The following is a 23,728-nucleotide window of genomic DNA, read 5'->3' as shown; positions in this document are numbered from 1 at the left end:
GTGAGAGATGAGCGTGTTAATGTGAGAGATGAGCGTGTTAATGTGAGAGATGAGCATGTTAATGTGAGAGATTAGCATGTTAATGTGAGAGATTAGCGTGTTCATGTGAGAGATGAGCGTGTTAATATGAGAGATTAGCATGTTAATGGGAGATCGTCGAGAATCCTCCACGGCGAGCGTGCCAAACTTGGTCTGTAACAGAGACACACAGATGGATATAATTGTTGTCTTTGTGTGTGTCTTCGTGTTTTTATCTGCATTCAATGCTACAGACCTGGTACTTGGCAATGAAAAGCCTCTTCGTGTGTTGGAGATTGGAGCAGGCACAGGAGCCAACTTTGAGTTTTTCCCACCGGGCACCCAAGTCACGTGTCTTGATCCCAACCCGCATTTTAAAAAAAAGCTGCTCAGGTGAGTGATGCGTCACACATACCGCACCGTAATATCACGTCAGTGGCTCCGGAACTCGACCCAGTGGCTTAGGAACCCGATTGAGGCTTGTAGAGGGCTGTGCGGCATTGATCTTTTTTCGTAGGGGAGTAACTTCGACTCAATGATCAATACATATTCTTTGTTACTGAATATTTGTTGTCATTTCCCTCCATTTTATACTGATTGTGCAATTAGCATCGTGCTATGAGCAGGAGGAGAATAAGAAGAATCCATTCTAATCTCTCACAGGGCAGTGCAGCCTTCTTTAGTGTTAGAGAACGGCCCACAGAAGCGGGTGTCACAGGGCGACCTCTGAGAATCCCTTCCAGGTGACCTCTGGCCCACACGGTAGAGGACAGCACTTCCCAGCCTACTTTGCATATGTGAGTCAAATTAATTGCTAGAATATTGCAAATTAAGTGCAGAAACAAATGTAATGTAACTCCCTCGCCTAGTATGCAAGAGGTTGTGGTTTTAACCCGACCCTGATGCCTGCTGCTGTATATTCGGAGTTTGTGTGGTCGTGTGGATTTTTCTCCGGGTCCTCCGGTTTTTTCCTCCACATTTAGAATCGACATCACGCGTTCAGAGTACTTGGCTGATATAAATGTCCACGTCATAAGCCACTTTGTTAAGCTATCATTTGTGACCAGGTCGCTTCTGAAAAATAGCCAAGTAGCTCAGTGGGCCTTACCTCGTAAAAAAATTTAGTTTTAGGTGATTGGTTTTTTTCTGACTTGGCTGAGACCCTCAACTGAATACGCTTGAAAAACCGGTTTTAAGAACAGGTTCCTGGCTGTATTCGACCCCATGACCCCACGATCTCAGCAGTGTCAGCTCAGCACTGAGACCTCTGAGCCTCTTGGCAAACTCACGAATAACAATTCTTAAAGATCGTCTAGAACCAAGTAACCTGGAATGCGTCAGGGTCCCTGCCGACTAACCATGCTTACACCATCATCGTTGGTTTTTTTTTAGTTAGATCGCATAAATATAAATGTGTCGTTAAACTCAAATTCACAACATGCTCTCTAACACAACCGGTGTGCTGTACGAGGAACGAATATTCTGTTTACGTGACAAATCTTACTAATTGGCTGTGTCGGGTGGTGGCGAGTTTAACGACACATTTATATTTACGAAATCTAACAAAAAAACCCCTATATTATAGATGATATTGGTCGCGAAAACAAATTCTAATCTGTACATGACGAGAAGGCGCATCACAACAGAAATGCTGCTGCAGGCTGGAAACAAATAAGAGTTGTTAACACACAGATGTGTGCAGCATTACGTGTACAAGAGCTCTATCAGCCTTAGCCAGACCACCAGCTCAATGGAACTGAATGTGTGGCCATTTTGTCATTTAGACATATCCTTCCGGGGCTCCCAGATGCATGTGACAGCAGTGAACATTGTTGATTGTACCGTACTCATGAGTCCTGAGGACCAAACCAATCTACAGTTGCGTATTTTCAGAGTTGGTGGTCTAAATTACAAAATTACCACACAGTCACTTCCTGTGAAGTGTCGGTCTCGACAAGGCTGAGATAATTCTTGTCCATGCAATTCATGCCACGGTGCGTATGTACGTTGAGCTTCTTTCGCACCGTAAGTAGACAAGCGTGCTAATCGAAAGTGTGTGGGGAAGGATAATAAACCAAACACAATAAAATATTTTAAAATACTTTTTTTTTTAAACACGCTTGAATGAAATGTACCGTACTCGTAATGGCAGAACTCCACGACTCCAGGAAGTGGCCCCGAAGCTTGCCACAACGCAAGGGGCCGTGGTGATTTACAGGCAACGTGAGTTGAGCGTGGACAATTAGACCCGTAAAAAAGATTGTTGAAATTTTTTTTTTTAATTTTTGATGATAGAGTATAGTATTGTCATCAGTATGACATACCTATACCAAGTTTGCTGTCGATGCGACATTGGGAAGACGGTTGAAATAGAGTTACAAGATTTGAGGATACGACAACAGACAGAGTGAGTTAAATAAAAGCGTGTAAAATGTTTAAAAATATTTATTTTTAATTTTTCATGATAGAATATAGTCGTGTCATCAGTGTGACATAAGTATACCAAGTTTGCAGTCGATAGCACATTGGGAAGTGGGTAAAAATTGAGTCGCAATATTTTTTAAGGATACGACAACAGACGGAGTGAGTTCAATAAAAGCGTGTCATAAAAAGCAGTTTAAATAGAAATTCGAAATTGCTTCTCATATAAATTATAACCGTGAGCGCTCCACACTTTCGCCATCGTCCTCACCGCCCGATGCCTCCCCAGGGCGTTTGACGAGAACCGGCACGTGACTCTCGTGGACACGGTGGTGGAACACGGGGAGGACATGCGCAGCGTGCCGAACGCCAGCGTGGACGCAGTGGTGTGCACCCTCGTCATGTGCTCGGTGCGGGAGCCCGAGGGCGTCCTGCGGGAGGTCATCCGCGTGCTGCGTCCCGTAAGGCTCACTCACCCCTGTGCATGCTTGCCGCACAGTGCCAATCATCCACAACGCTCTCCCGTCTCCTCCTGTCACACAATTTGGGTACATGTTGTGCCTTTACAATTTGAGTAAATGCTGTTGAATTTCGATTTAAAGCTTTCGTGACTGCAGGGATTCATCTTCTTGGTTCTTTCGGTAAAGTCACGTAGAAGGGAAATAATAAAATTAAAACATAATAAAATAATTCTCACGACGTTTCGGCCACAACGCAAGCAGCCGTCCTCAGGTGAAGAACAGGTTTCCTGAGGACGGCTGCTTGCGTTGTGGCCGAAACGTCGTGAGAATTATTTTATTATTTTTATTATTTTATTATTTCCCTTCTACGTGACTTTACCGAAAGAACCAAGAAGATAAATGCTGTTGATTCACTCTCCAACACTTTGGTGGGCTGAAGTAGCAACTATAATTGGCACATTTTGTTGACGTAACAAACCTTATTAATTGGCTGCGCCGGATGTTGGCGGGTTAAACGACACGTGAATGCTGACGCGATCAAACCCCGAAAAAAAATGCTCCTTTATTATGGAATCTGATTGTGTACAATTGCATTGCGTGCAGGGCGGGAAGCTGTACCTCCTGGAGCACGTGGTGGCAGCTCCCGACACGTGGGTGCGTAGCTGTCAGCAGATGCTGGACCCTCTGTGGTCCTTCATGTGTGACGGGTGCAATCTGGCTCGTGACACCGCACGCACTGTGCAGGCCGCGGGATTCTCACAAGTGGACATCAAGCACATCAACGCGCCCCTTAAGTTTCCCCTGATTAATCCACATTTAGTGGGGTGTGCAGTCAAATAGTTACACCGATCTACGTGGCTCCGTCATGTTGGTACGCAGATACAACTACACCGCTACGTGCGCTGTACTCTTGCATGCCTGTCGACCCACACAGTTTTACCTGTATTCTTGTACAGGGAAATTGAGTTTTCAGGTCCATGCGGTGTACAGCCGTTTCAATCGGGGCATTTTTGTGTCTATTTGTTTGTGTTTCTCCCTTGTGATGGGACTGTAGGATGAACGTTGAGATTTATAAGAGCACGGGGTTACCAATAAGTCGTGAATTGGTCTGTAATAAGGTAGGCCACTGATAAGGGGTTGACAGGCAATGAATGCTCTTGGTATGCAATTAATACACCGTTACATGTGGCTTTGTCCATTTACCCCTAGATTGTGAACGTGACAGTCAAACTGAATGTTTTATTCTCAAATGTGGACGGTAGCGTACTCGAATGCAAGGCCACGTTTAATAGACCGTCAAAACCCAGGACCTCGAGGGTTGCCGGCCCATCGCTCTGACATCACGAGCCACGGGGAGGAAGGAAAAAAACACCCTCTTACCTGATAATTGTTTTTTTACCCTTCTATCTGGCAACAAAACTGACACCTTTTTTTACAAGGAGTCATGTTTGCATAGACCACAATACCTGCAGCCATAATGCAAACAAAAAACAACTATCATATATTGTTCTGTTTTTATTTGCATTATGGCTGCAGGTATTGTGGTCTATGCAAACATGACTCCTTTTTAAAAAAAGGTGTCAGTTTTGTTGCCAGATAGAAGGGTAAAAAAACAATCATATTTTTTACTGGCAAATGAGGTTCCAATGGTGTAAATGCTTATCCCTCTTACCTGTGAAGCGTAAAATGACAAGGTCGATGTGAGAATTATTTTTACGAACTTCTCCGTTGCCCTGATGGGTGCTGCTGAGGCTGCGCCCGCCGTCTCTTGGCCTGTTGGTGGTGGTGGTGTTGGTGGTGTTGGTGGTGGTGTTGTTGGTGGTGGTGTTGGTGGTGGTGTTGTTGGTGGTGGTGTTGGTGGTGGTGTTGTTGGTGGTGGTGCTGAGCCCTGGCTGTTTCGTCTCGGGCTGTACTGCTGCGGCATTGCAGTCCCCTCTCCCGTGTTTCCTGCCATCTAAACTTGATTTTGTTCTAAACGTGGCGACTGTGACGGGATTAGCATGAATCTTCAGACTGCATTGATAGCCATTCATATTTTAGAGGTGGCACAAATATTAAAAAAAAGATTGATTTATTGGAACACTTTATAATTTTATAATTCACGTTTTAGAATGTTTGTTGTGTCCCCTTGCTTTGTTTGATCACCTGCTACTCCGTGGACAATGAGATTTTGTGGGGTCTTTGTCGTACGTTCTTGCAAGCACACCCCCCTCAGTCGCTATTCGTGCGGCCAAGGTGGCTCACGATCCTCGACTTACATCTCCGGTAATGAGGCGAGCGCCACCTCGGGCCCAGAGGTCGCAAACGGGTTTTGATTCCTTACCCGTACCCGGCCGCACCAGGGTCGCAAACGCCTACCCGTACCCGGCCGGGTACGGGTAGCCGGGTATCGGGTAGGGTACGAGTATCGGGTACCCGGTTGCGACCTCTGCTCGGGCCCCTTGTAACCCGCAGCTGCCGCTTCTGCCGACTCTTGTGACCGGGGTGGCCGGCCACCCTCTGCTGATCTTCCTTGAGGACGACCTCCATTTAAAAGGAGCTTTCCTGAGAAATCTCCGAGTCTTCGTGAGGCATTAAAATCCCGGGGTTGTTTTTGTTGTTGTTGTCGCTTGCATAATAAGACACCACGTAAGACAAACGACGCATTCCGCGTAGTTTTCCTGCTGTCGCGAGTTTGGTGAAATGCCACCAAGAAGCGTTGGGTTTTACCCCCCCTCACCCCCCCTGATCGTGTGACGCTGGGATATTTTAGGCGCGTAACATGAGGGGAGATTTTATAAAGGTCTTTGCCGTGCCTGCAATAGCATAGTCGTGCGAGGTGCCTTGCATGAGTGATTAGCTTGCGAGTGATAAACGTAGCACTTAAGAGACTGGTGAATGATCTCTGTCCTCTTGGCTCCTCGGCACCGGCTGTCGGGAGATCTTTGTTGAGTTGATGCTTGGAGGCGTCACTTCATTTCAGCTGGGTCTGCTCGGGTCAAAAACACCGAAAAGATTTCAGCACCCAAGCAATCCGCATCCAATGATCATGTTTTTGTTTTTACAAAATTCATCAATAACTCTGCCTTAAAAGAAAAGTGTATAAAGTCTGGGACGTTTTGGGCAATATCCTTTCTTAGCACGTAGAGCCAGAGAGAAGGAGCCAACAAGGGTGAGGATTAAGTTTTTAAAAACATTGTCTGATAACCTTTTTTATGGCATATACATCGTTATACTGTTCGTAGTGTTTGAGTACCAGGGAAACCCTTACATCGAAAGTATTACTAAATAATTTAAAGGTACATTTTTTAATCCTTGCGCCCGTTGACCATTTCAATTAAAGCAGTCTGGGACACTGAAGCAGCACAACCATGAAATTGAAACTAAATTATCTTGGAACATGGAACGTTGGTCATGTTTACTGGATCGCTTGGGGCTACCTCGCAAACTAATATAAAAAAATAATTTGCATTCAATAATTTCAAGGTACAATATTCTTCTGATATATGGTGACTTCACTTTATTGCTGCAAAAAATGTCATTGTAATAATGCTGTTGCCTTAAATAAAGCTCACGATCTTCACGCTGCCCTTTGCTTTTGAATCTTGAAGTGTGTGTAGTTTGGTTTGTCTGGGCTCCCTCGCTTACCCTCTCGCCTTTTATCAATTTCGAACCTCTTTCACACCGTACGTAGCCAACCGTGCTAATCGGAGCTGTCGGGGGAAGAACAACAATCTAAACACAACAACAAGCAGTTCGAAAGAAGTGGACGAGAGATGCAGAGGTAAGAGGTTATATAGGTGAGAGGGGGGAGGGGCAAGGGAGGGGGGTAGGGGGAGGGGAGCGTTGCGTGGACGCTCGGAGAGACGTGAAGTTGGACGGGGGGAAGTGGGCGGGGCTGGAAGTGGGCGGGGCTAAGAGAACGGGGGGATGCGCGGGGGGGGCAGCAACGATGCCAATGAAGCCAACAATGTCAATGCAGCAGCAAAAAAATCTTGCTGTGGTTTTCCCACCTGATGATTGCTTGTGTTGCAATTGAAACGTCCTCCCCCCACGTGTCGCTCCACTTGGTTTGCTCCATTCTGCCACATCCTCCCTCCACGTGTCGCTCCACGTGGTTTGCTCCATTCTGCCACATCCTCCCCCCACGTGGTTTGCTCCACTTGGTTTGCTCCATTCTGCCACATCCTCCCCCCACGTGTCGCTCCACTTAGTTTGCTCCATTCTGCCACATCCTCCCCCCACGTGTCGCTCCACTTGGTTTGCTCCATTCTGCCACCACCTCCCCCCACGTGGTTTGCTCCACTTGGTTTGCTCCATTCTGCCACATCCTCCCCCCACGTGTCGCTCCACTTGGTTTGCTCCATTCTGCCACATCCTCCCCCCACGTGGTTTGCTCCACTTGGTTTGCTCCATTCTGCCACATCCTCCCCCCACGTGTCGCTCCACTTGGTTTGCTCCATTCTGCCACCACCTCCCCCCACGTGGTTTGCTCCACTTGGTTTGCTCCATTCTGCCACATCCTCCCCCCACGTGTCGCTCCACTTGGTTTGCTCCATTCTGCCACCACCTCCCCCCACGTGGTTTGCTCCACTTGGTTTGCTCCATTCTGCCACATCCTCCCCCCACGTGTCGCTCCACTTGGTTTGCTCCATTCTGCCACATCCTCCCCCCACGAGTCACTCCACTTGGTTTGCTCCATTCTGCCACCACCTCCCCCCACGTGGTTTGCTCCCTACACACGCGCGCCACGTGTGTCTGGGGCCGCCATGGCGTCCGTGCTGCGCACTCTCCGCACCCACTGGAAGAAGAGCACCGCGGGGGGCGCCCTGTGCGTGTGGGGGGCCACCTGGGCTCACAAGCGGCACAAGTGAGACACGCCCCACCCCCCCAATCTCCTCCCCACAGCGGCAGCGCACAACCACCGAACCCCCCCCCCCTTGCACTCCCCGAGCCGATGGATTTGCTGGGGTCAGGTAATCGATTCTAGATTCGATTAAGGCGGCAGTGGAATCGATGCCGATTTTCGGATCGCCCGCGGACGCGTTTGCGCTGCCGGGCGAACGAATTCCGCGGGTCTGCGTCGGGCGTCTTGAGATGGCGCTGGCTGAAGGAGGCAGGCGGAGAGCCCTGCAAGTGCCACTCGGCACTCGATTGGCTTGAATCTCGTGTTCAACCGCGTAATGCGGTTAAAGGAATCGATCCGCGAAATCGCGGGGTGCGAATCGACTGTTGGTGATTGAATGGGGGAGGGGAGCGGTGGCGCAGTGGTTAGCGCGCTGCGCTACGAACCTCGGTGACCCGAGTTCGATTCCCGCTCACGGCCACCAACAGCCGTGACGATTGTCTGAAGCTGGTACCTCGGCCTCCCCCCTAGGTCGACTCGGCCTCAAACTATCCGGTGCGGGTCGTGGTCAAACATCGCCACTGGGGGGAGACAAAGACGGCCGGGCGTGGTGGCGGTGGTGGCGGTGCTGGTGGTGGTGGTGGTGCTGGTGGTGGCCACCCACCCCCTCGTGTGCCACGGCGCCGGCAGCCTTCATCGGTGCTGCTCGCTAACAGCAACTTGCCCCAACAGTCTGTTAGAGGCTACACGGGGGATCTTTGTCTTTGTAGGGGGGGGGGGGTGGAGGTCATCGATTCCAGACCGCTGTCTTTCATTCGTTATCTCATTCCCTCGGTGGTTGAAATTCCACATTTCTATGGCCGGGCGTCTGTCCGTTTGGCGAATGTGGTTCTGACGTTTCATTCCGGAGACAGTCGGCCATGGGCAGTGCACAGGGGCTGCTGAAGGTCGTTGTGATCACTCTGTGGTGGGTGTCCGTGTTGATGCCATTTAACTAATACACTTGTTAATTACACTATGAGACCTCCTTTACCAGTGGCAAAATATAGTGATAGGTTTTTACCCTTTCAACTGGTACAAAAACTGACACCTTTCTACAATGGATCATAGTAATAGGTTTTTACCCTTTCAACTGGTACAAAAACTGACACCTTTATACAAGGGATCATGTTTGCAATAACCACAACACAAGCAGTCAACAAAAAAAATGCAAACAAAAATAAACAACTCTGATAATGATATGCACTGTCCTTGAAGTTGATTGGTCGACTGACTGTGTTGTGGTTATTGCAAACATGATCCCTTGTATTAAGGTGTTGTTTTTTGTACCAGTTGAAAGGGTAAAAACCTATTACTATAATACGCTTGTTTTAGATTTTGCTTGCGAGCAGCATTTTCATTTGCTTGGTAGTGCGATTCGGTTCTCACATTCTAATCATCAACGTGCAGCATTTTTGCAGGACGCTATTATCACGAATGACGCGAAATGAAACGAAAGTGGTTCTCATCAAGGTCGCAAGCCCTGGACACAGCCAGGGGCAGGGGGTCAACAGCACGGGCGTCTGGGGTAAGGGGAGCGCCACGCCGTGGGGGAGGGCACCAGCAGCAGAGGAGCACCGCGTCGTTGTGTAGAACCACGTTGTGTAGAACCACGCCGTTGTGTAGAACCACGCCGTTGTGTAGAACCACGTTGTTGTGTAGAACCGCGTTGTTGTGTAGAACCGCGTTATTGTGTAGAACCACGTGGTGTAGAACCGCGTTGATGTGGAGAACCGCGTTGTTGTGGAGAACCACGCTGTGGTGTAGAACCACGTTGTTGTGTAGAACCACGTGGTGGAGAACCGCGTCGTTGTGTAGAACCACGTGGTGTAGAACCACGTTGTTGTGTAGAACCACGTGGTGGAGAACCACGTGGTGTAGAACCACGTTGTTGTATAGAACCACGTTGTTGTGTCCGTGTCGATGGGTTTCCACTGTTGAGTTTCCTCGCGGCTGCTGAACGCGGGACCCCAAAATGCCCCAAACGCTCAGCAGGCCAGCAACAAGCTGCACTCTTGTTATCAACTCAAACCTGTCAACCCCTCATCAGGGCCCTACCTTATTACACACAATTGAGATCGTATTGGTCACCCAGTGCCCTTACAACTCTCAACGTTCATCCTACAAACTCACATCACAAGGGAGAAACACAAACAAATAGACAAACACATTTTTTTGACCCGCATTGAAACGGCCGTATGGCGTATGGACCTGAACAACTCAATCTCCCTGTACAAGAATACGGGGTAAACCGAGTGGGATGACAGCTATGGGCCCCGTATGTTACGTAGCCCTCAAGAGATGTTGATGCGCCTTGCGTTTGGTTTAATAACCAGCGCCGTAGCGACAACAGTGATTTAAGTTCTGATCTCCATTGTCATGTCATCTTTGGTTTCAGAGCAAGCCTTTTGCGAAGAGCTGCATGCGAGGAAGCCTTGGTAAGGTCACGTGGGTTTGTGTTCATGTGAGGGTGTGTTCACGTGGGTGTGTGTTCACGTGGGTGTGTGTTCACGACTGATGGATGCGACTGTCATTTTAAACATTAAAGCATTAAAAATCGCGTTCGGAGGGGGGAGCCTTTGCCACATCCACTGCTGCACGAAGGCCTCGGCATGTCATGTCAGTCGTTCGGAGTCCTGCGACGATACTTCACCACCCCGGTCGGTGGTGACTGAAGGGGAGCACAGAGACGAGTTCACTTTGATGATCCTGCACTTATTCAGTCTCGTCACGCAACTCCCCGACGGCCAGTCGCCTCCTTACCCCCCTTGTATTGCTACTGCCATGGCCGCTGTTCTTCCCACGGACGTCTGGTCCGCACTGCGACACCGGTCACCATTCTGCTGGTCAACCCGCTGACACAGTCGCCCCCCGCCACTCACGCCACTCGGCCACTCACGCCACTCACGCCACTCGGCCACTCACGCCACTCACGCCACTCGCCTTCTGCTGCTGCTTCCCGCTCGCCGCCCCATTTTATAATTCCCTCCCGTCGTCTTTATTTTCCCAAAACCTCAATCATGACCTTGCTCGGTTCAAGAAATGTACTGGCCCTCGTGTTTTTGCAACACTAATCGCGCTAAGAACAGGTCTGTCGGAAAGACAGCGTCTGAATGAGACGCTCTCATTCAGATGCTGTCTTCCCGACAGACCTGTTCTTCACCTGAGGACGGCTGCTTGCGTTGTGGCCGAAACGTCGTGAGAATTATTTTATTGTTTTATTTTTATTATTTTGTTATTTCCCTTCTACGTGACTTTACCGAAAGAACCAAGAAGATGAATCCCTGCAGTCACGAAAGCTTTCAATCGAAACTAATCGCGCTGTTTATCGCTAGCGGCCTGGCGTATTGGGCCTTTGAACCTGTGCTCATCAACCTTAATGTAACGGAAAGATATTGCTCGTCGCTAATGTTAACAACCGTGGCCGGATATCGGCGGTGGCCACCCACGCAAGCAACTACCTCGGCAGGTGAATAATAATAATAATAGCGTGTGCACACCAGTGTCTGGTAAGTCGTCGTGTAGAGCGTTTGATCGTGTTGGGTTCTCTGGCCCCGTCTGTCACCAGGTGTTTGGAAATGAACGGCTGTTCCTGGCGGACGCCCCGAAGCGCATCACCGTGTTCCTCAACCCAGCAGCGAGCAACGGGTGAGCGGCACTCAAAGTGAACGCTGTTTAGCCAGCTGCGAGGGTTCAATCGAGCTGGATGTGAGTCTCATTTCGCAAGGGTGATCTGGGTCACCGACATGAAATCAAAGCAAATAAAGCAAAGTACAGCACAGTTAAGCAAATAGGAATAGCAGCAGAGAGAGAGAGACACATGGAGAGAGAGAGTAAAGTTTTTTGAACCAGAGACCAGGAGGACATTCCCATTTGCAAGACTTAACTCTCTTGCAAATAGAAGGTTACCTCTATCCCGCGTGGGGTGTCCATCGACCATCACACGTCCACCGCCTATCACACGTCCACCGCCTATCACACGTCCACCGCCTGCATGCAGTCTTCACTGAGGGCTTACATTTTCAGAGCCCTGCCCCCTTCGCCAATCGTCCATCGCTGCGCATGGATTTATCACGTAGGAGGCTTTCGCGACCAATAACATCCATAATACAGGTTATTTGGGTTAGATCGTGTAAATAAATAAATGTGTCGTTAAACCCGCCACCACCCCACACAGCCAACTAGTAAGGGTTGTCACGTAAACGGAACGTGCCGATTCGTCACTAGTACAGCACACCGGTGTGTTGGAGAGCCAAGCCACAACATTCACAATCTTGAGTACGACGTTTCGCCAGTAATTACAACCAGCTTCATCAGGTGGACAGCCAGATTAGTGGAGAAATCCTCCTGTTTCGTTCCTTAAATAGAGACGTAGATGTGCGTGGAGTTTATTAACGCGGGGACCTCGGTGCTCGTGCGGTGTGACGGTCGCACGTGCCGTGTTTCTCCCACTGTGTGTGTGCTAAGGATTACTCTGGGTGAAATAGGTGAAAAATAAAAGGATTACCCTGGGTGAAATAGGTGAAAAATAAAAGGATTACTTTGGGTGAAATAGGTGAAAAATAAAAGGATTACTCTGGGGGAAATAGGTGAAAAATAAAAGGATTACTCTGGGTGAAATAGGTGAACAATAAAAGGATTACTCTGGGTGAAATAGGTGAAAAATAAAAGGATTACTCTGGGTGAAATAGGTGAAAAATAAAAGGATTACTCTGGGTGAAATAGGTGAAAAATAAAAGGATTACTCTAGGTGAAATAGGTGAAAAATAAAAGGATTACTCTGGGTGAAATAGGTGAAAAATAAAAGGATTACTCTGGGTGAAATAGGTGAAAAATAAAAGGATTACTCTGGGTGAAATAGGTGAAAAATAAAAGGATTACTCTGGGTGAAATAGGTGAAAAATAAAAGAATTACTCTGGGTGAAATAGGTGAAAAATAAAAGGATTACTCTGGGTGAAATAGGTGAAAAATAAAAGGATTACTCTGGGTGAAATAGGTGAAAAATAAAAGGATTACTCTGGGTGAAATAGGTGAAAAATAAAAGGATTACTCTGGGTGAAATAGGTGAAAAATAAAAGGATTACTCTGGGTGAAATAGGTGAAAAATAAAAGGATTACTCTGGGTGAAATAGGTGAAAAATAAAAGGATTACTCTGGGTGAAATAGGTGAAAAATAAAAGGATTACTCTGGGTGAAATAGGTGAAAAATAAAAGGATTACTCTGGGTGAAATAGGTGAAAAATAAAAGGATTACTCTGGGTGAAATCGGTGAAAAATAAAAGGATTACTCTGGGTGAAATAGGTGAAAAATAAAAGGATTACTCTGGGTGAAATAGGTGAAAAATAAAAGGATTACTCTGGGTGAAATAGGTGAAAAATAAAAGGATTACTCTGGGTGAAATAGGTGAAAAATAAAAGGATTACTCTGGGTGAAATAGGTGAAAAATAAAAGGATTACTCTGGGTGAAATAGGTGAAAAATAAAAGGATTACTCTGGGTGAAATAGGTGAAAAATAAAAGGATTACTCTGGGTGAAATAGGTGAAAAATAAAAGGATTACTCTGGGTGAAATAGGTGAAAAATAAAAGGATTACTCTGGGTGAAATAGGTGAAAAATAAAATGATTACTCTGGGTGAAATAGGTGAAAAATAAAAGGATTACTCTGGGTGGAATAGGTGAAAAATAAAAGGATTACTCTGGGTGAAATAGGTGAAAAATAAAAGGATTACTCTGGGTGAAATAGGTGAAAAATAAAAGGATTACTCTGGGTGAAATAGGTGAAAAATAAAAGGATTACTCTGGGTGAAATAGGTGAAAAATAAAAGGATTACTCTGGGTGAAATAGGTGAAAAATAAAAGGTCACGGCGGGCGCTTCAGAGTCGTCCGTGGAGATGATTTGCACGTTCTGCCCGTTCTCCGCGGTTGTTTCCAGGAAGGCCAAAAACTTGTTTGACCTCAACGCCGCTCCGATCCTTCACTTGGCGGGATTTGAAGTCACCGTGGTCAAGGTAACGAGCACGTGCACGTGTGCGGGTGAGAATGTGCACTCTGGATCGTTTGTCTAGGCTCGCGTGGGCTCTTGAATACATTCACAGACAGGCAAGTGCCATGAAGACGTTGTCTCCGTGCATAGCCCTTGGTGTCGATCCACTGCTGGATGAGTGCTTCCCTACGCCATGTGGTTTGTCGTGGTGGGGGGGGGGGCATCACTTAACCATATTTCACCACACTGCTCAGTGCGGATTCGTGAAGGTGGGGAGCACAGATGTCGGAGCTGAGAAGTCGGAAACATTTATACTTGCTGCTTCTCACACCCACACAGGCCCCGAAAACGCCTGTTTTACGTGTTCGTGGTGGCCCATCTAGGCGCTATACAGGCTAATGCCTGCTTGGCTTTCACGACCGGGCGAGATCAGGTGCAGTCCCCGGCGCTTTGACTATAGGCACGTGGACTGGTGCATACTCCGAAATCTGGTTAATTTTCCTTTGTACAATTTCTATCACAAGTCTATTCTTGGCCTGTTTTTTTAAAACGATTGTAGTGCAGCCACTGCAACCACACTTATGACTTTCATCTGTGATTTGCTGCACAATTTCTTCGTGTGCGTTATAAATCAAGTAATTTTTTTACCTACGATCGTTGTCTTGTTACGGTTACGAGAATTGGGAATCTTGAGGCGGCCTCTGGCAGCGCGCAGTGCGGCAGTCCGTGGCGGTAGCTGCCGACGTCTGGCACCGGGCTCATCGGCGTCCACGGACGTGGCTTAACGATCCACATTGCCGGTGATACGTCTGTTGTTTTTTGCCGAAACGATCCCTTAAATAATCGGATTGCCCGGCCGGGTACGGGTACCCATTTGCGACTCTGGTGCGGCCGGGTACGGGTAAGGAATCAAAACCCGTTTGCGACCTCTGCCGCAGACCGATCACGAGGGGCAGGCGCAGGACCTGCTGGGGGTGCTGGACCGCACCGACGCCATCGTGGTGGCCGGAGGGAACGGCACTCTGCTCGAGGTGAGTCCGCGGCGAAGCACGCGGGCGGACAGCCTGCTTGTGTGACGGTCAACATCGTTGGGTTCGCGCGTGTTTTATACGTACGTGTGTTGATCTTCTTTCGCACCGTACGTAACCAACCGTGCTAATCGGAGGTGCGGGGTGTACGATGGGTTCACGTTACCTTTCTGGCGGCTGGAGGCGCTGACCATTCATGGCTGTGTCAAGAAGAACGGTGCTGGAATGGATTCGCCACTCTGAATGTTGTCCGTTCAGTGGATCTCTGGGGCGTTGTTCGAAACGTCCCCAAAACCAACTTCAGCCGCTGCTGCCAGTGCCGGGTACTTAGTAATGCGCTGGTCGGAGCGGCGGTGCACTTCGCAATTGGACCTGGCAAACCTAAATTCGAATCCTGGCCACGGCTGACATCATTGGAAAGTGATGTCTGAAACGGTCCTGGGCCCCCCCCCCCCCCGTTCACAAACCTGCAGCAGTACGGTCACGACTGACTGAGGGGTGGATTGACAAAGGGGGCTGTGAATGATTATTTCTGCGCGAACCGTTGTCTGCTGAGTCTGTGTCTCTGCATCGACGTTGCCGTGAAGCGGTTGTAACCGCGATGGACGACGTTGTCCGTGTGCGCTCAGGTTGTTACGGGAATGCTGAGAAGAGACGACGAGGTGAGTCGACCTTTTGAGAACATCGCCGTGCGGGAGCAACGTTCATCATTCACGAGCAACGTTCATCATTCCCAACACCGAATTAGTCTGGAATTAGCATTGCCAAGAACATCGAGGCACGGAGCTGTGTTTGTTTTGAGAGCAGCGATCTGGGTGCGACTGTAACCGCACCGCCCAGAATTTGCCCGATCTCGATTGGCCTCGGAGACTAAGCAGGGTTGGATTGGCGAACGCCGATACGCGCCATCCTCTCCGAGGCGGCGGTGTTGCCGCGCTACGAACCCGGTGACCCGAGTTTTGATTCTCGCTCACGGCCAACACCAGTGACGATTATTTGTACCGGTCCTGGGCCTCGCCTAGGTCCACTCAGCCTCATTGTATGTGTGCATGTTGAACTTCTTTTGCACCAACCGTCGTAATCGGAGGTGCGGGGGAAGGACAACAAATTAAACACAAAAGCAGTTCTAAAGAAATGATTTTTCAATGAAATTCGTTTTCTCAAATGAGTACCTGGTGTTGTGTGTAAACATCGCCCCTGGAGAGACAAAGGCAGCCAGGCATGGAGCTGGCCAGTCACCACCTCGTGTGCCGTGCCGGCCTAACTAGGAGCTCGCTAACAGCACCTGCCCCAGCACTCTTTTAAAGTTCATAATAAAGGCTTTTTTAGGGGTTAGATTGTGCCACCCGCAGGCCAATTAGTAAGGGTGGTGGTGGGCTAACGACACGTTTATATTTACGCGATCTGACCCAATTAAACATTTACTATTAACACTATTGGTCATGAAAGCCTACTACGTGTTAAACCAGTTTGTTAAATTTAACACTTAGTACGCTTTCGCAACCAATATTATTCATAATAAAGTTTTTTGGGTTAGATCGCGTGAGGATAAATCTGTCGTATCCCTCCAGCACCCGACACAACCAGGAAGGTTTGTCACGTCAACAATGACGCGTTACTGGTAATTACATCCCGCATCGTTGGGCGATTTGCTGGGTGTAATTACCAGCGAAACGTCACGGTATTCAAATAGTAAATGTTGTGGACTTACTCTCCAACACACCGGTGGGCTGAAGTAGTAACGAATTGGCGCGCTGTTTACGTGACAACCCTTACTGGTTGCGTTGGGTGGTGGAGGGTTACGATACATTCACACTTACACGACCTAACCCTAAAACCTTGATTATGAACGGTCTGTTGAAGGTTATACGGCGGGGGGGGTGGTCTTTGTCTTTGTCAGGCCGACTTCAGTAAGATCCCCATTGGGATCATCCCGCTGGGCAAAGTGAACACCGTCGGCGGCATCGTTCACCTGCAGGAGGAGGACCAGGTCAGGTGAGCGAGCAGCAGCACCGAGACACGGTGGCCCCCACCCCACCACCCCCCCGTGTGCGTGCTGGGCCCCCGCGATGGACGCCGCCGCAGCCGCGGGACGACGACGTAGCTCTGGGTCACACCGTCGTCACCGTGGTCGCACCGTTGCGTGGCACACACTCACTCACACACTCACTCACACACTCGCTCACACACTCGCACACTCACTCGCACACTCACTTGCACACACACATACTCACACACTTGCACACACACATACTCACACACTTGCACACACACATACTCACTCACTCGCATACTCACTCACACACTCACTCACACACTCGCACACTCACTCGCACACTCACTTGCACACACACATACTCACACACTTGCACACACACATACTCACACACTTGCACACACACATACTCACTCGCATACTCACTCACTCGCATACTCACTCACACACTCACTCGCACACTCACTTGCACACACACATACTCACACACTCGCACACTCGCCCCCCAGTGCGCTGAACGTCACGGTGCGCTTGCCTGTCCGGGAAAGTCTCGCTGAGCTCTCGTGACCTGTTCAGGAGGGGTCCTGCCGAGTTTTCGCGGCGAGGGACGATGATTTCTACGTCGATTTAAATCGAGTCATTCGTGGGTAAATGTTCGAATTTGGCAAATTGGACCGTGATGCCGACACGCGACGGCCTACAAACGCGAACGGCTTGACGGGATTTTTAACGCCGTCCGCCTTGAAGCGGACGGCGCGTCGTGTTGCGGCTAAAAGAGCCCCGCTAACAATCAGGGCGGCCGCTGGATTCGAACCGCGAATGTCTGCAACAAGCGGCGGGCACGCTACCAGTGGGCCGAGCGTCGTGTGCGGCGCGCAGGCGAGTGGTTTCTGTTGTGACTTATGCAAACAATTTAAACATGGACATTGCAGTTTTCAGTTTAGTTTTTACATGCGCATGAAGCGGTGCCACTGTCGTGTCAGAATACGAGCGAGCGAGTGCGTGCGTGTGCGGCGTGCGTGTGCGCAGGAGAATCACCAGCGCCACGCTCGCCATCGTCAGGGGGAGCACGGTTCCCGTCGATGTCCTTCAAGTCGTGGTAAGGGCGCCTGTTTTTTGTTCTATTTAAATTATTTCCCCCCCCTAACCTCCAGTTTGTGTTCCGATTGTATTCTTGGTGTCTTGTCACGAGGCAAAGGGTCCACTTGAACAGCTTGCACCGCTGTTCGGCCCTTTGCGACGAGCATCCGTGGTTTATATTTTTCTCCGATTAAAAGCACGGGGCCCTGCGGGGGATGTGTTCCGAATGTTTACTCGGCGCGTAACTTTCCGTCGATCGAGACGTGACATGGTGCGCGCGCTCACCAGCGTTGTCTCCCGTGTCCGGTTGACCGCTGTGAACGGGACGGATCTTTGATCGTCGCTCGAAAACATTTCCACGAGATCCCGCGCAGTCCCGATCGGCGGCCGGGCGGCAAGCGACACGTGACCGTGTTTTTTTAAACGCTTTTATTTAACTCACTCTGTCTGTTGTTGTCGTTGTCGTCATTGTTGTCATTGTCGTATCCTCAAATCTTGTAACTCAATTTTAACCCACTTCCCAATGTGGTATCGACTGCAAACTTTGTATACTTATGTCTTACTGATGACAATACTATATTCTATCATAAAAAATATATCTTTTTTTTTGTAAACCATATTTTTTATATGTTATGTTTTGCCTTGGCTCTAACTGTCCACGCTCAACTCACGTTGGCTGTAAATCACCACGGCCCCTTACGTTATGGCAAGCCTCGGGGCCACTTCCCCGAGTCGTGGAGTTCTGCCATTACTCGTACGGTACATTTCATTAAAGCGTGTTTTTAAAAAAGTATTTTAAAATATGACTTGTGAAACGCAACGTTGCGTGCGCCTTGCTCCATGCGCAGGGCGTCGAGGGGAAGCCGGTGTATGCCCTGTCGGAGCTGCGCTGGGGGAACTACCGAGACGCCCAGGCCAGCGCCCCCAGGTACCCAGGATCCTCCGTTTGTCGTCTCTTCTTCTTGGTTCTTTCGGTAAAGTCATGTAGAAGGGAAATAATAAAAATAAAACATTTAATAATTCTAACGACGTTTCGGCCACAACGCAAGCAGCCGTCCTCAGGTGAAGAACATTTAAAACATAATAAAACAGGTCTGTCGGGAAGACGGCGTCGCTGTCGGGAAGACAGCAACACTGTCTTCCCAACAGACCTGTTTTCTTGTTATTATTTTATTATTTCCCTTCTACGTGACTTTACCGAAAGAACCAAGAAGATGAATCCCTGCAGTCACGAAATCTTCAAATCTAAATTTTGTCGTCTCTTCCTCGCACCTCCGATTTAGCACGGTTGGCTACGTACGGTGCGAGAGAAGTTCAACAGAAGATCCCTCGCAGTACCGCACCCACAACCGTCTGGGTTGACAGCTGTGATCTTCTAATAACGGAGTACGCTGACGCCTGTTGTTGTTGTTGTGCAGGTACTGGTACCTTGGCCCCTTGAAGAAGGTGGCCTCCTACTTATTGAGCACCTTCCAGGTACGTGTAGCCGGTGGTCGCCACTCAACGACTCATTCCGTCACAATCCTTAGCATCGCGCTCCGTGCATCGTGTGGCTTGTGGCTGTTTTATGCGCGGCGTTATGAGCGCAGTTGCGTGCAAAGTCACAACGCGGGGGGGAGACAAGCGGTACAAACAAGAGCAACAAGAATTGCTGGAGGCCTTCAGGCTGTCGCAATCCCTCGCGTTCGTGCGATGGAACAATCCGTCCGCCTCCTGCACACGAGCAGATTTTGTCGCGAGGTGGTGAACAGCTTGCCACGGTGGCGAGATGTTAACTACCTCGCCTGGGATACAGGAGGTTGTCAGTTTGATCCCGACCCCCTGGAGCCTGCTGTATATTTGGAGTTTGCGTATTCTCTCTCTCTCCATCCCCGTGGTCGCTTGGATTTTTCTCTAGGGTCCTCCGGTTTTTCCCCTCCGCATTTAGAATCAACAACACGCGTTCAGAGTATTTGGTTGCTGTAAATGTCCACGTCACAAGCCACTTTCATTGAGCTATCACTTGTGGCCAGGTTACTTTTGAAAAAGAGGTACGTGGTAAAATAAAATAAAAGTTTAGTTGATGGTTTCATCTCGACGGTAGACGTACGTTGTGGGCGTGCCCCCTCTTGCTGCCACTGCCGTTCGTCTCAACCACCAACCACCTTTGAGCCACCGGCCAAGTGCGCCAAGTTTTAGTTGACGTCGGTTCGGTGTCTTTAGCCCGCGTACGTTCTCCAATCCGTGCGTTCCTCTGCGTCGGTGAGATTCCAAGCGTTGCACCTCCTCCACGCTTCTTGGTGCGCTGTTCAGTTTCCTTCCCTGTGACTCGTCAGCGTCCAACGGTCCGACCCGTGTCAAAGCAGCTGATTGAGAACGTTGTGAAAATTCGCATTCAAGTGTGCAGTTTTGTCACGAGCTTTAAGTTACATTTTTTAAAAAAGCTTGCTCTTTCACCACGAGTATATTCACGTGTGTTTGGTGTGCGAGGTCCTAGGTCGACTTAGCCTTAAACGGGTACCTGCTGTGGTGTGCAAGCATTTGCACTGGGAGAGACAAAAGTGGTTGGACGTGGCGCTGGCAACCCCCACCCCCTGGTGCACTCTGCCGGCCTTCATCGGTGCTGCTCGACAGCAGCACTTGCCTCGGCCGTCTGTTAGGGCTACACGGGGGATCTTTGTCTTTGTATGCCTCCCTTTCAGGAGTGGCCTCCGAGCCGCCATGCCCTCCTGTCGTACGCAGAGCCAGCGGAGAGGCCCGAGTATGTGGAGGAAAGCCCCGGTCCAGTGCCACGGGCCTCCCTGTGGAGGAGAATCTACAACAGATTCCTTCGACTGCAGGAGAGTAAAGTGCCAGGTGGGCTCCCCCACACCCCCGGACACTGTGACACTCGCCACGCCGCCACACTCGCTATGCCGCCACACTCGCGAGGCCGCTACACTCGCCACGTCGCAACATTCACTACGCCGTGCGTTGCTCCCGTGTAGCACAGTGAGCGGTTATAACTCCACCCCCCCCCCACGTCCTCTACCTTTTCACCAGGCCACACTTTACCAGACCACACTTAACACCAAGGCTGTGGGGTAGGCCGTCGCCCTGCGGTGATTTGACCATTGGTGATAATGACGAAGCGTGGATTTACGTGTCGCCAAATGTTCCGCTTTGTCCGATTTTGGTGAAAACGACAAATTGCCAATGCAGTGAATCGTTTCGTCAGATTCACGTTAGTTATGTCCGTGATAATGAACGCTTTTGTTCTATAGAACCATTCAACCGGTGAACAGTGCGGTTTTCCTGACGGGGCTGTCAAGATCCTGTTGCGTCGTTGGGTGCTCGCCCAGTGTGGGTGTGCCGAGCGAGCGAGTTTACGCCGCTGCTGTACGGGCGGCCGTGTCGTGTGCCCTCATTGTGCAGAGAAGCCAGTGGAGGAGACGCCACAGACCGAGATGGAGATTTCCTCGATGGAGGTGGTGATCAGCAGCCTTAACGCCGTGCTCGATCTCAAGGTTTGTGGACATCCCCCCCCCTCCCCCCCGCGTCTCCCTCGTTTCTGGGTCAGCGTCTGCATTCCGGCTCCACGATTGCAACACGCAGATGACCCGGTGGCTTTATGAATGATAATTTTTTTGTAGTGTTTTGTTGTTGTTAATGTGCAAATAATGTCACTTTCAAACAAAAAAGATTAATAAAACACAAACCAAGCCAAGCATCATATGATACATCAACCGGTCAGTCAGGTGGTGGTGGGGGTTACTGGAGGTTCGGGTCGCAAGCGGAGCGTTGTGAAGAGCCCTTCTTCCAGCAGTGGCTGCCAACTATTGTTTTTTGTACAGGTCACAAAAAAATCATCAATCATCACGATAACATTGTGACCTTAAAAGTAAACATATCTAAAAGGAGATGTTTGGGGCAATAGCACACAAATAATATATTACAACTATTAGGAGCGTTTAAAGCGTACGTATTTTGGTGACGCTTAAACAACAAGTTGCTTTGTTCTGACACCCCAACAGAAGCCAGATGCGGTGGACATCGTTCTGATGCCTTCCGCCGTCACAAAGATGGACTTCATTCGTGCAGGGTAAGGGAGGTTGCGACTGGTAAACGTGAAAAGGCGAAACCCCGCGGCACGTCGCGAGGACTTGAGTTTGAGAAACCGCTGGAGTTGGGCCGTGAGCGTGCGGAGGATACGGCAGTGATGGCGTGCGTTCCCCTCGCAGGATGCAGAAGGAAAACGCAGTCCGCGAGGACTCCACGAAGCTACAGGCCAAAGAGGTTTCTCTCAAGCCGCAGGTGAGGGAGGGTTGCATGATACGTGCGACCACATTGCTGCTTAAAAGAGATTTAATTAAAATCAAACTCCTCAAGACGGCCGCGGCAGCAAAGCGAACGCTTGAGGAGAAACGGGAAACCCAAACCGGAAACCACGCACTTCAAAGATACGTTGTTGGCATGTAGTTAATAAATGATAATGTTCTTATCATGCATGCCATAGACAAGATGCCAGTCAGACCACAAACATAGCAGGAGATGGCTCGACTTGGCTACACCGCCTAAATAATTGCAAGATTATCTTCAAACTCTTCCAATCTGTTGTTTAGTCTTCACACAAATAAACAGAGCCATAATGTTTTGAACAAAAATATTATTAGTAAACCTTCGTTAACTATTAACATGGAATATTTAGGAGTGAACACGTATGGAATGTATCCATAGTTGACGGGTTTTCAGAATGTCACTTAACATTATAGGCGTACCAAAAACTCGTTCAACAAAACAACGTGTTATTGAAGCAAATGGTAATTTAGAATGATGTAATACTACAGAGTATCAGTTTATTGTACAGAGAAAGAGCTGTGCAGACTTGCAATAGCTCATGCCACTGCTGCCAGAATGGCCTCCATAGAAGGAGTTCTAGAGCCCCATGAATAGAGGGAGTTCTTTGGCCTACTCTTCGAAACTGGCCAATCTTCTCGGAGGTGGAAATCCTCGCACTTTCCTCAGCACGCGTCACCTGCCGATCGGCTGCGGTTGTGACCAGTTACACTGCTGGGAGATGGACAGAGGCGGGGAGATCTGAGAAACTTGCAGCAGTTTCAACTGCTGCAGCAGTTTCAACTGCTGCGGCAGGAGATCAAAATCTAACACGAGCAACCTCTGGATTGCACGCCCAGTGTGCTCGCCATAACACCACAGCAAGTGTGACTCTAACGTTGTAAATTAGATGGTTCGATGCGAATGTGAAGGAGAACGCCTTTTCGTCGATAAGCTAGTGACCTCTTCCGGTTGCCCAGCGTTTGACGTGCTGGACGGGTCTGCCCCCCCCCAGGTGCAGGGCGGCTGGTTCAGCATCGACAGCGAGGAGTACGAGGCGATGGACGTGCAGGTGCGCGTGCTGCCCTGGAAGCTGAAGCTCTTCTGCCACAGCTCCATCCGTGACAAGCTGCTGCAGTGAATTTGGTCGCAAGTCTGCCGACTTTGTAAAATTGTTCGCGTTTCTGTGTTCGTTTTACGAGTGTGAACAAAATAAAATCCGTGCAATCGAGTTGTGAATTGGGAGTTGAAATAAGCAAAGCGGGCGCCATTCTGGCAAGACCAGTACTTGTAAAGTGGTTAAATTAAATGTCCATTAAACTGTGTAAATGTCATCATTATGCCGATTTACATCACACATGATTTGAAAATGCCCCCATATTAGGTTGCCATGCCATTTGTGGTTTACATTGTACAAGTTTTAACAATTGCAGATTGAAACATGTTATATTCACCATTCCATTTGATGTAAATTACATTGTGAAGGAATATTTTTGGAAGTGGACAGAAGAGAAATAAAGTGAGAACATGAGCAGAATGTTTCTTGCGTTGAACAGAGAAGTCGGTTTTCTGGCAATCGTT

General features: G+C 49.1%; 2 protein-coding genes across 2 annotated transcripts in view; both read left to right on the top strand.

Moving 5' to 3' along the window:
• Positions 1 to 4,370, top strand: part of LOC144944489 (thiol S-methyltransferase TMT1A-like) — a 5,756-nt gene extending 1,386 nt beyond the window's left edge. The window contains exons 2-4 of the mRNA XM_078872673.1: positions 273 to 411; positions 2,729 to 2,900; positions 3,504 to 4,370. Coding sequence (XP_078728799.1) covers positions 273 to 411; positions 2,729 to 2,900; positions 3,504 to 3,740 — 548 coding nt within the window. The 3' untranslated portion in view covers positions 3,741 to 4,370. The remainder of the gene's footprint in view (positions 1 to 272; positions 412 to 2,728; positions 2,901 to 3,503) is intronic.
• A 3,211-nt stretch (positions 4,371 to 7,581) lies between these two features.
• AGK (acylglycerol kinase) lies at positions 7,582 to 23,666 on the top strand. Its single transcript, XM_078872664.1, has 15 exons — positions 7,582 to 7,749; positions 10,163 to 10,202; positions 11,333 to 11,412; positions 13,700 to 13,775; positions 14,689 to 14,781; positions 15,408 to 15,440; positions 16,679 to 16,773; positions 17,804 to 17,873; positions 18,703 to 18,782; positions 19,273 to 19,330; positions 20,536 to 20,689; positions 21,248 to 21,339; positions 21,847 to 21,914; positions 22,054 to 22,126; positions 23,163 to 23,666. The coding sequence occupies exons 1-15, from the start codon at positions 7,649 to 7,651 to the stop codon at positions 23,286 to 23,288; spliced, it is 1,239 nt and encodes a 412-aa protein (XP_078728790.1). The 5' UTR covers positions 7,582 to 7,648; the 3' UTR covers positions 23,289 to 23,666.
• Positions 23,667 to 23,728: the final 62 nt, after the last annotated feature.

Source organism: Lampetra fluviatilis, chromosome 35 (assembly GCF_964198595.1).
Source record: "Lampetra fluviatilis chromosome 35, kcLamFluv1.1, whole genome shotgun sequence".
Classification (NCBI taxonomy): Eukaryota; Metazoa; Chordata; class Hyperoartia; order Petromyzontiformes; family Petromyzontidae; genus Lampetra; species Lampetra fluviatilis.
This window is presented reverse-complemented; position numbering and strand designations above follow the sequence as displayed.